At 43.1% G+C, this 12,429-nt stretch overlaps 1 protein-coding gene across 5 annotated transcripts in view; it reads right to left on the reverse strand.

The window, feature by feature from the left end:
- LOC139247334 (T-cell-interacting, activating receptor on myeloid cells protein 1-like) overlaps window positions 1-10,299 on the reverse strand; it is a 29,320-nt gene extending 19,021 nt beyond the window's left edge. For 2 of the 5 annotated variants that reach the window (XM_070871605.1, XM_070871602.1), the window contains exon 1: window positions 9,984-10,299. In XM_070871605.1, coding sequence (XP_070727706.1) covers window positions 9,984-10,095 — 112 coding nt within the window. In that variant the 5' untranslated portion in view covers window positions 10,096-10,299. Of the gene's footprint in view, window positions 1-620; window positions 717-9,983 lie in introns of those variants that run through there. The other 3 variants (XM_070871603.1, XM_070871608.1, XM_070871601.1) reach the window with 2 other exon arrangements.
- Window positions 10,300-12,429: the final 2,130 nt, after the last annotated feature.

Consider the following 12,429-nt stretch of genomic DNA (forward strand, 5'->3'; position numbering starts at 1 on the left):
TTATCACCCCCATTTCCCTTACACCATTATCCATTTGGTCATTGCATCAGTCAAATCCTCTCCCCTATCACAACGCTATCTATGTTTGTTGTTTCCCTATCCCGTATATCCAGCCAGATGTATTTGCTCAAAAGCTGTCCATCACTAACAACTCCCAGTTCCGATGAAAGGCCATCGACCTGAAAGTTAACTCTGCTCCCTCTCCACAGATAATGCCTGGCCTATTGAGTGTTTACAACACTTTCCATTTGAAGTAATTTAGAGAGAATGTCTTTAGATTAGTCTTATAGCAGCCAAAATTTCCTTGTTCTTTCTTCCTTTAATACGCTTATTAAAACTTGATGAAAATAGTGTCCAGATCATGAGAGACACCTGTGTGATTTATTTTTTAAGCCACCAGAGCACATCATCCAGTTTCTACCCAGTGAATTGCTATTTCACACTTTCACTATTTCAAAATACAGGTCGAATTTGATCGACTATGCTCATTCGAAAAAAATGCCACACCCTGTGTTGGTAGTTCCTCAATCGCAAGCAGTTTCTGAATCACTCATTTAAACTTTCCCTGACATAAAGATTTTCGAGGAGTGAAAGGTACCAGACATTAGACCCATACTCACCCATCCCAAGGACAACTGAGAGAGCAAACATGTTTTAATTAGATTGGCGCACACTGTTCAGCTACTCCGAAAAAGCGAGATAGTTTACTTCCTTAATTAGCTTAGTCCTCGGTTTGAAGAAGACGGATATGATGTGGTTGTTGCTGTCGTAACTGCGATTGCAACACAGAAATCATGAAAGCTGAAATAATCCGTTAGGGCAGTGTTAACATTAGTGAAGTTGTCACTAAATAACACCCCTGATCTGTCAGCACATATAATTACATATAAGAACATGAGTTTGAAAAGTGTGCACTAGTGACAGCTGTGGCTCAGTGGGTACCACACACGCCTCAGAGTCACAAGGTTAAGGATTCATATCTCACTTTTAAGCACAAATATCCAGTGAAGCGTTGATGGAGTGCTGCTCTGTCGGAGGGGCAGTACGGAGGAATTTCTGCACTGATGGAGGGATAGTACTGAGGGAGTGCTGCTATTTTGGAGGGGCGGTACTGAGGGAGTGCTGCTCTGTCGGAGGGACAGTACGGAGGGAGTGCTGCACTGATGGAGGGGCGGTACTGAGGGAGTGTTGCTCTGTCGGAGGTGCCGTCTTTCAGATGAGATGTTAAACCGAGGTACCTTCTGCTGATTCAGGTTGCCGTATATGATCCCCTGGCCATTATTTAGAAGAAGATTTGGGGAGTTATCCTCGTGTCCTGGGCCAATGCTTATCGCGCAACAAAAACTAATTAACTGGTTATCACATTGCTGTTGGTGTGACTCCCTGTGTGAAAATTGCTTGCCGTGTTTCTCACATTACAACAGTGACTACACTTGAAAAGTACTTCCTTGGCTGTAAAGTGCTTTGAGACGTCCGGTGATCGTACAATGCACAATATAAATGCAAGTCCTTTATTTATTTATTTGTTGGTTTGTTTGTTTATTTATTTATTATTGTTTTATTATCTATCCATCTCTCCATCTATCTATCTATCTGTCTAATATCCCTTCAGCATATAGTAAGCAGTGCCTTGAAGCAATCACATACAATAGCAGTGCAGTCTAGTGAATTACACACAAGCACAACAATAAGACTTATTGCTACATTATTCACAGGGCAGTTGATTCCAACAAATGCCGCCAACAACGCAATTAATTGGAAGCTCTTTGGCTCCTTCGCAGAGACATAATGCATTTGGTAGATGCCCCCCGCCCCGCCCCCCCCCCTCCCACACACAAAAACACACACCCTCTCTCTATATATATATATATATATTATTTATATATAAGATATATATATATATATATTTATTTATTTTATTATTTATAGAGAGAGAAGGATCTACCAAATGCATTATGTCTCTGAGAAGGAGCCAAAGAGCTATGCATATAGAGATAAAAAATTTATGTGTATATATATATATATATTTATAAATAGTGAGAGCAGGGAGAGATGGAGAGAGACATTCATATATGATCTACAGAGAGACGGTATGGACACGATGGGCAGAATGGGCTCCGTCTGTGCCATTGTTACTCTATGCCTATGGTGGTGTTGCTGAGGAATTGCAAGCAACAGCTTTTAGCAGAGCTTTAAATTGTCACAGGAAACAGATTAAATTTAGCAATGACGGAATCAAGCTTGCACTAACTGCACGCAGCAGATGGATCAGCCCAGAGAAGACTTTGAGTAATTATTCTGTTGCTGTATCTAGAGAACCACGATTGCTCAGTTAATTATCTCATTCACAAATTAATCTAAGGCCTCTATCCAAAATATGTCTATTGATCAGTTATCCTCCAATCTCATAATTATTTATCCTCAAATTTGAAATTCCTTTCCAAAGGATGGTTTTCAAAAAGCTTTGTATTTAGTACTTAAAGCCTAAAGTTTCACTTCTTTTCCCAAGGACAGACATTGATTAACAACTTAACAACATTAAAGTTAGGAGCAGAAGTAGGCCATTCAGCACTTCGTATAAGCTCACGGCTGATCTTCTACCTTAACCCCACTTTCCTGCACTGTCCCCTCATCCCTTGATTCCCTTAATATCCAAAAATAGATCCATCCCTGTCTTGAATATACTGAAATACTGAGCATCCACAGCTCTCTGGGGTAGATAATTCCAAAAGATTCACCACCCTCTCAGTGGAGAAATTACTCGTCATCTCTGTTCCTTATTCTGAGAGTGCGACCCTGGTTCTCCCTGCATCTACCCTGTTAAGCCTGCTCAGAATTTGGCATGTTTCAATGATATCACCTCTCATTCTCCTAAACTCTAGAAAATATACGCATAACCTGTCCAATCTCTCCTCATAGGACAATTTCCCCCCGCCCCCCATCCCATAAATCAGTCTGGTGAACCTTTGTTGAATTGCCTCTGTGGCAATTATATCCTTCCTAAGGGAAGGAGAACAAAACTGTACACAATACACCAGGTGCGGTCGCACCAGGGCCTTACATAAGTGCAGTAAAATGCATTACTCTTATACTCGAATCCTCTTGCAATAAATGTCACATTAATACCTAGATGTTCTGGTTCCACGGATGCTGGAAGTCTCGCCAATCTGTAGGACCAGATGGCGAGTGTCAGCAAGATCCTGGTTAGATTGAGGGCTAAATAGTGAGCAGCACTCTAATGGAAATCCCCTGCTCTTCTTTGAATAACTCTGTGGGATAATTTACATCCACCTTACAGGACGGAAGGGGCCTAGGTTTAACATCTCACATTAAAGGCGGCACCTCAGATCGTGTGATCCCTCAGGAACTGCACTGAAGTGTCAGCATAAATTCCACGATTAAGTCTGTTGTGCAGGAATTCTTACATTGGGCCTCTACTCAATGGAGTTTAGAAGATTGCGAGGTGATCTTATTGAAATATATGCGATCCTGAGAGAGCTTGCCACGGTAGAGGCTGACGTTTCTCCTCGTGGGGGAAACTCAATCTCGGGGACATAGCTTCAGAATGAGGGATCGCCCAGTTAAGACGGAAATAAGGAGGAATTTCTTCTCTCAGAGGGTCATTAATCTGTGGAATTATCTGCCACTGTGGAATCTGGGTAATTGAATATATTCAAAGCTGCGACAGACAGATTGTTGAATTACAAGGAAGTCAAAGGGGAGCAGGCACAGATGTGGCATTGAGGCCAAGATCATATTGGATGGCAGAACGATCTTGAGGGGCCGCATGGCCTACTCCTGCTCTTATTTCTTATGTTCCCATGTTCTTATATTCTAATTCACCCCACGAGTTTCTGGTTAAGATACAAGAGTGCTAAGATCTAGCCAAAGCTGACACCGGGGATAGACCTAAGTTCTTCTCTTGCCTGCAACTATTACGGTGTTAATATATTACTAAAGCAAAGTAAAGATGACATCCCAGGGCATAATTCTACATGAATGAAATTGGAATATGAGAATATAAAGGAGCCAATATATTATTATTATGCACAAGATTGAATGAAAACGAGAGCAGAGTGTGAACAACAAAGCTACTTTATTCGGGAAAAACCAACTTGAATGAAATAAAAGGGATGGTGAAAAACGGGAAGAGAGATTGGCAGATAAGTCGCTGAACGAACAATGGGAGATATTTGGGAGAACAAAGAGACACATTCTCAATAATGTAAAGCAAATGAAGTAAAGATTGAGCATTTTGGATTAATAGGGAAAATCAAGGACATCATGTTAAAGCTTTAGAACAATAACAAGGAAGTTATATTCATGGTAAACGTTCATAAATGACGTAAGCCTCAGCGAGGGTATTGTGTCCAATTCGGGCACCGCATTTGAGGAAGCGAGCCAAGGCCTCAGAGAATGGTTCCAGGGATGAGGGACTTCTGTTATGTGGGGAGACTGGAGAAGCTGGCATTGTTCTCCTGAGAGCAGTGAAGGTTAAGGGGAGAGTGACCAGAATGGTACCAGGGATGAGGGAACTTCAGTTACATTGGGAGACTGGAGAAGCTGGCATTGTTCTCCTGAGAGCAGTGAAGGTTAAGGGGAGAGTGACCAGAATGGTACCAGGGATGAGGGACTTCAGTTATATAGGGAGACTGGAGAAGTTGGGATTGTTCTCCTTAGAGCAGAGAAGATTAAGGGGTGACGGGGGGGGCGGGGGGGGTTGGTGGTTGCTGAAGGCATTACAAATTATGAGTGGTTTTGATAGAGTAAATTAATAGAAATTGTTTCCACTGATAGTAAGGTTGATAACCAAAGGACACGGATAGACGATAATTGAGAGAAGGACCGGCAGCAGATCAGAGGAAGTTACTCGCACAAAGAGATTTAGAAACCTCGAGCCATCCCACACAAAACGCTATGGATGCTAAGTTAGTTAGGGATGTCAAGTGTATGATAGAATCATTTTTGTTGTGTAAGTGTGCTAAAAGCTGTACAGCAAAGACGGGTAAAAGGAACTGAGCTTGAGATCATCCAATGGATTGGATGTCGAAACTGTCTCGTGGGGCTGACTGGCCCCATGTTCCAAGTGTTGCAATCTTTCATTTCTTCATTTCTGTTCTATGTTTGGCACATGAACATATCAGAGACATAACCAACGGTATTATCAGGCCCACCCGGTAATTAGCTGTAAATTTCCCTGCACCTATACATTCCTTAAGTCTTTTTTAAAGAAATAGTACTGTTTCAAGTAATAGTTTTTTGGGGATCAGCAGAAATAGTTTTCATTTTATGAAATCATATACGTGAATAAATCAACAGAGGCCATTTTATATATATATATATTTATGTATATATATATATCTGCCTACTCTCTCTCTCTCTCTCTCTCTCTCTGTCTCTCTCTCTCCCTCCCTCTCTCTCTCTCTCTGTCTCCCTCTGTATATATATATATATATATATATATATATATACAGAGAGAAAGAGAAAGAAAGAGAGAGATTCATAAAAATTTACATATATACAGAACAAGTAAAAAATTAACCCGAGAATGAATACATTGTTTAAAAGGTATCGATTGATATCGAGAATAGATTCAATGGCATTTTCTCTCAGCAACTACTTGAGTTTCTACCGCTAATTTATTAGAGGGGTGTTATTTTACAAATTACAGCTTCTGTGAAGCTGATCTATCTAGAAAGAAGACAGCGGGGGAAAAGATGAGTCAATAATCTTAGCTGTTAGTTTAGGCCATGTGGGTACAGAAATTTCACGTCTCTATCTGCACTGCCCTGCACAGCGCCTTTTGTATTAAAAGGAACTAGAGGTGTTTCTGAGACACTGCGAGGCAGCAGTTCCAGCAGAGCTGTCAATTACCAAGGAACCCGCCAGAATTAGCAATGACTGACTCACGCTTGCTCTCACTGCAAGCATCTGGTGAGTCAACCCAGTGAAGAGTTTGATTAATTATTCTGCCTCTGTAATTCCAGGATCACTCAGTCAATTATGTCACTTCAAGCTTTAATCTCAGACCTCTACCCAAGATATACATGTTGATAAATAATTCCCCAATGTGTTTTATCTGATAGTCATTGACAATCCCTCACTAAACAGATGGATTTTCAAAATGCTTTTATTTGTTTTGGCTGAGGGCGGAATAATGACCTGGTCATCGGTGCAACTCCCCTGCTCTTCTTCCAATAATTATGTGGAATAATTTACATCCACCTGAGGGGGAAGACAGTACCTCGGTTAAACATCTCATACTAAAGACGGAACCTCTGACAGTGCAGCGCTCCCTCTGGTGCTTTTGCCAATTGCACTAAGTGTGGAGCCTCTGGTTATACAGGCAGACTGCCTTCTGTGGGGCAATCGAGTAATGGTCCCCAAGAAGGGCAGAGAGACCTTCATCAATGACCTCCAGATCCCACGTGTGGTGGCCCGGTATCGATGCGGACTTAAAGTCCTGCATTCACAGATGTAATACATGCTCGCAGTTAAGCAATGTACCCAGGGAAGTGCCGCTAAGTTTATGGTCTTGGCCCTCCAAACCATGGTCTAGGGTACATGTCGACTATGCAGGCCCATTCTTGGGTAAAATGTTCCTTGTGGTTGTAGACGCGTACTCCAAGTAGATGCAGAGGATATTTCCACTCATGGGGGAAATTAAAACTAGGGACATAGTCTCAGGATAAGGGGCCGCCCATTTAAAACTGAAATGAGGAGGAAATTCTTCTCTCACGGGGTTGTAAATCTGTGGAATTCTCTGCCCCAGAGAGCTGTGGAGGCTGGGTCATTGAATATATTTAAGGCGGAGATAGACAGATGTTTGAGCAATAAGGGAGTAAAGGGTTATGGGGAGCGGGCAGGGAAGTGGAGCTGAGTCCATGATCAGATCAGCCAAGATCCTATTAAATGGCGGAGCAGGCTCGAGGGGCCAGGTGGCCTACTCCTGTTCCTATTTCTTATGTTCTTATGTTCTTATGTTGTAGACCTCTAGCCAGTGGAAACAGTTTCTCCTGATTCACTCTATCAAACCAATTTATAATGAAGAACACTTCTATTTAAACACTTTGCCCTTCTCTGCTCCAAGGAGAATCGTTCTTGCCTGTCTAGTATGTCCACATAACTGAAGTCCCTCATCTCTGTTTGCATTCTTTTAAATTTCCACTGTATCCGGCCTAAGCCCTTATAAAATCATAGAATCATAGACAATTCCGACACAGAAGGAGGCCACTCGGCCCATCGTGTCCTTGACCCTGTCGAAAAAGAGCTACCCAGTTTAATCCTACCTCTTAGCACTAGGTCCGTAGCCCTGTAGGTCACAGCTCTTGAAGTGCACATACAAGTACTTTTTAAAAGTGATGAGGGTTTCTGCATCTACCATCCTTTCAGGCAGTGAGTTCCAGACCCCCACCATCCTCTGGGTGATTTTCCCCCCACATCACGCCTCTAATCCTTCTACCAACTACTTTAAATCTATGCACCCTGGTTATTGACCCGTCTGCTAAGGGAAATATGCCCAGTTTATCCACTCGATCGAGGCCGCTCATAATTGTATACAACTCAATTAAATCTTCCCTCTGCCTCCTCTGTTCGAAAGAAAACAAATCCAGTCTATCCAATCTTTCCTCATAGCTAATATTCTCCAGACCAGGCAACATCCTCGTAAATCTCCTCTGTACCCTCTCCACTGCAATCACATATTTCCTGTGACCAGAAATGCATGCAGTACTCCTGCTGTGGCCTAACTAGTGTTGTATACATTTCGAGCAGAACCCCACTGCTCTTACATTCTATGCCTCGACTAATAAAGAATTAAAGCATTCAATACGCCATTTTAACTTACTTGTCGACCTGTCCTGCTACCTTTAAGTATCTGTGTACATATACTCCAATGTCCCGCTGTCACAACACACCTCGCAGGGTACTCCCATTGATTGTGTATTCTCTGCATTGTTCCCTTTCCACAAATGCATATCCTTACACTTCCTTTGCATCCTTGGTAAAATGTGTTGTCCAGACTTGGACAAAGTGCACCAGCTGAGCACCAAACGGTGATTTGCAAAGGTTTCGCATTACTTCAATATTTATGTACACTACTAATGCCACTATTTAGAATCTCTGTTATCCCGAATGCTTTTTACCTGCCTTATAAACTTATCCTGCCAACTACAAAGATGTGTGTATGTGAACCTTCAGGTCTCTCTGTTCCTCCGACCCCTTTATATTGTAGCAATTAATGTCTATCACCTCTTCTCATTGTGACTACCAACATACGTCACTTCATGGCATTAAATTTCAGCAGCCATGTGTCTGCCCATTAGAAATCATACCCAGTAATCCTGGTCGTTAATATATAATACAAAGAGCAGTGGTCTCAATAACAGACCCATGGAGAACATCACAACACACATCCCTCCAGTGTGCAACAATAAGCCTTCATCTCTTCTATTTGACCCTGAGACATTGTATCCACTCTGCCATTGCCTCCTTAGCAATATGTGAGACATGAATGATTAGCTCCCAGAACTGTGCAAGTAACATGCAATAAATAGCAACTGAATGTCGTGGGTGAAAAGGAGTGACCCGGATACAGTAACAGGATCAACATCACCCCCAAGCAATTTATATGTCTTGTTTTATGGGGTAAGCGAATACATGTTTTAAGGAGAGGTAGATACAGGGTTATGGGGAATGGGCAAGATATAGCGATCCCGTATTGCTGCAGTAAACAACCAGCAGAGAGACGGAGAGTGAGAGCGAGACAGTGAAAGAGTTAATGAGAGAGAGAGAGAGAGAGAGAGAGAGAGAGAGAGTGAATGAGAGTGAGTGAAGAGAGACAGAGAGACAGAGAGAGAGATGGGGAGAGAGTCAGAGATGGAGAAACCGAGAAAGTGAGAGACAGAGAGGCAGACAGACAGAAAGAGAGTGAGACAAAGAGGGAGTGAGAGTGAGATAGAGAAAATGAGAGAGAGAGACAGAGACAGTGTCAGAGTCAGACACCGAGAGAGATACAGAGACAGAGAGAGATAGAGACAGAAAGTGACAGAGAGACAGAAAGAAATAGATACAGAGAGATAGACAGCGAGGGAGAGACTGAGAAACAGAGACAGAGACATATCTGAATGGCGTGCTTGGGAGCTGCACACTTCGAAATGTGCAGAAAAGACAAAAGAAGCAATATCAAACGAAATAGAAAACACCTTAAACAGATTCAATGGTGACTGTGCTCAAGAATACACTGGGGCAGTGTCACACTGGTACAGTGTGGGGGCTGTATCCTGGCAGGAGGGGAAATGCGGCAGTATCAAGCACTGAGAGACGCAGACTGTATAAACGCACTGTCAGTAAGATGTTCAGATTATTCAAACAAAACGCAATCGGATTCCATGCATGAGTATTTTTTTTTAATGCCCGTGAGTCGATTTTGTAATACAACGAACTTAAAATAAGAATATGAGTGACTGATATGATATTGGAGCACTGTATAATATCTGCTTCACTATAAAAGCCACGTTGGGCTGCTAAAGATGACAGAAATGTTCAGGCTGGGTTTCTTTCCTCTTGAACAACGAAGGCTGAGGGGGGACCTAATAAAGGTCTTTAAAATTATTAAAGGTTTTGTTAGAGTGGACACAGAGAGAATGTTTCCACTTGCGGGGAAGAGCATAACTCGAGGCCATCATTCGAGGATAGTTACCAAGAAACCTAAAAGTTCTTTACCCAGAGAGTGGGAAAAACGTGGAACTCGCTATCACAGGGAGTGGTTGAAGCGAATGGTATAGATGCATAGAAGGGGAGGCTGGACAAGTATATGAGAGAGAAGGGAATAGAGGGTTATGCTGATAGAGTTATAAGAGGAAAATCGGGAGGAGGCTCGAGTGAAGCATTAACTCCTGCATTGACTGGTTGGGCCCAATGGTCAGTTACTGTGCCGCATCTCCGATGTAATCTTATGTAATACTATACAAGTTACAGTTTACCATTCCTGTCCTTCAATGTCCTTCTCCTCCCTCCAGGCCGCTGCCCCTCGATAAATGATTCTCTCGCCTCCGATTTCTGTAGCTTTTCTGTTCCTTTCCCCTTAAAACACATCCTGGAACCGCAATGTTGCCAGTAGACTGAACTGAGGCTGAGCAAACTGCTGGAAAGCTCACGGTTAATGAGCAGGGATCATGATTAAGCTGAGGTTACATTGCGACTCACATCAGGCAGTGGTGACACTGCAGTTCGAGTGCCACCTTCTGCGTGCAGAGTGCATTAACTGTCAATATTCACAATGTTAGGTGGCATGGTCAATGGAAGGGTCACATCTCCAGGCACAAGGCGCAGGGAAACGTCAAGGTCACAGTATGATCAATTCCCTCCTGGGTAACGGCCTCTTACCACTTCCCCAGTTGCGGTTTCCAACCTTAGCACGCTTCTGTTTAACATCCTGCTATGGGTGGAGTTATCTGGCCGGTGAGGCAACAGACATGCACTCAGTCATTCCAGAAAGGACATATTGTGGTCAATGCGGTCAAACAGTTTGGATAATTCTACTGCAGACTTGCCACCTTTTGAAAAAAAACTTTCAGCAATTTAACTGTTCCACTCCCGAATTACACTTGGATTGTCCTTCTCAGTATACAGAATTAATCCAGCTGCGTCTACCCGTGATCTTACCAAAATAAAGGTGCATGCAATTCAAAAGAGTCAACTGATATACCATCCATAGCAGTTCGAACAAGTGGTCTCCTTAGAATTTATTCCAGTCACTTTAACATCCGAGTTGCCAACGAGATGGGAGCGGGTACTGTACTGTTATTGCACTGACTTAGCAACCTGAATATCATGGCAGTGGGATAAAGTCACGTTATTCGTTGCTACAGCCGGGATATTGACCAATCTGGAGCCTTTTATGTGTCGAGTGCAATCAGCGTTTCCTTGCTCACCCTTGGAGTGAATCGAATTGGCTGAGGACTGAAAAGTGTAATGGTGGGGGACCTCAGAAGGAGATCAACAATGTTCATTCACTCGGCATTTCCGGATGAAGATCATTGTGGACACTTCAGCCTTATCTTCTCTGTTCACGTGCTGACCTCCACCTTTATTGTGTTGGATGTTCATGGAGCCTTCTCTTCCCTCAGTCCCTCAATGGTCCCTCACCATTGAGAACTGGATGTTGGAGGGCTACAAATCTCCGTTGGATGTGGAATCCCTCCCCTTGTGTTCTTTCTCTCACTGCCCGTTGTGAACAGACTGGGCCTGCTCGGTCGGCGATGTAACAAGGAGCCACTCTTGCTAATGGACAGTCAACCCCCGCCCCCCCAGCCAGAGTACTTTCTTTGTCCTTGCTCTCCCCAGATCTTGCTCTAAGTGGGATTAACATGGAGCAGTATTGATCCATCAGCTGATGGAGGGCAGTCGGGGGCAATCAACAGATTATTTCCTTTCGTATGTTTGACCTGAAGTGACTTCGTTGAGCTGAAGACACTGTTGATGACTCCCAGGAACACTCTCTACGACTGTATTCCGTTGTGTCCCCCTCTCTGGTTGATCCGCCCTGTTGGTGGGACAGATCATAATCAACAATAAAAAAAGCAAAGTACCATGGATGCTGGAATCTGAAATAAAGAACAGAAAATTCTGGTAATACTCAGCAGGTCAGGCAGCATCTATGGAGCGAGAAACAGAGTTAATGTTGCAGGTCGATGACACCGTCAGAACTGGAAAAAATTAGAGGTGTAACAGATTTTAAGCAAATGTAGGAGCAGGGAAAGGGGGGGATGCAGGAAAGAAGAAAAGGGAAGGACTGTGATAAGGTGGAAGGCTGGAGAGTTTAAATGACAAAAGGGAATGATGGTGGGAGGCAAAGGGAGATGGTAATGGGATAAGTTAAGAAACAAAAGATGTGTCTAGTTGGGGTAAAAATGTAGATGGCAGAATCATCAACAGCTGGTGTGGGAAAAAGAGAAAAACAGAAAAATATAGTGGCAGAAGTTATGTTTTGAAATTGTTGAACTCAATATTGAGTACAGAGGCTGCCTGGTGCCTAAATGATGCATGAGGCGCGGTTACTCGTAACCAAGAATGGTGAGGGAGGAATCTAGAAAGTGTGATTCTGACGATATGACTGTGTCGGACTGATAAAGAACTATATTTTGGGAGAGTTCTTTGGTATCAGGCAGTGAGGAGGCCTTTGAGGGATCCGACTGGGATGGGTGTGCCCTGTGTCATGTCTTGCTTCGATGCGTGTCCCAGCTGTATGTTCCATCATGTACACTTATCTGTTTGCCTTTGCTGCTATTTTATTACGCTGTGATTTTCTCTGCCACTTCAGAGGGAAGGTCAGAGTCGATGTGGGACAGGATTTACATGTAACCCAAACCGGTGAAAGAGGCAGGTTCCCCTCCCTAATGGACACTGGGCAATCTTGCTCACGTTAGC

The sequence above is a fragment of the Pristiophorus japonicus genome, unplaced genomic scaffold (assembly GCF_044704955.1).
Source record: "Pristiophorus japonicus isolate sPriJap1 unplaced genomic scaffold, sPriJap1.hap1 HAP1_SCAFFOLD_270, whole genome shotgun sequence".
NCBI classification, from domain to species: Eukaryota; Metazoa; Chordata; class Chondrichthyes; family Pristiophoridae; genus Pristiophorus; species Pristiophorus japonicus.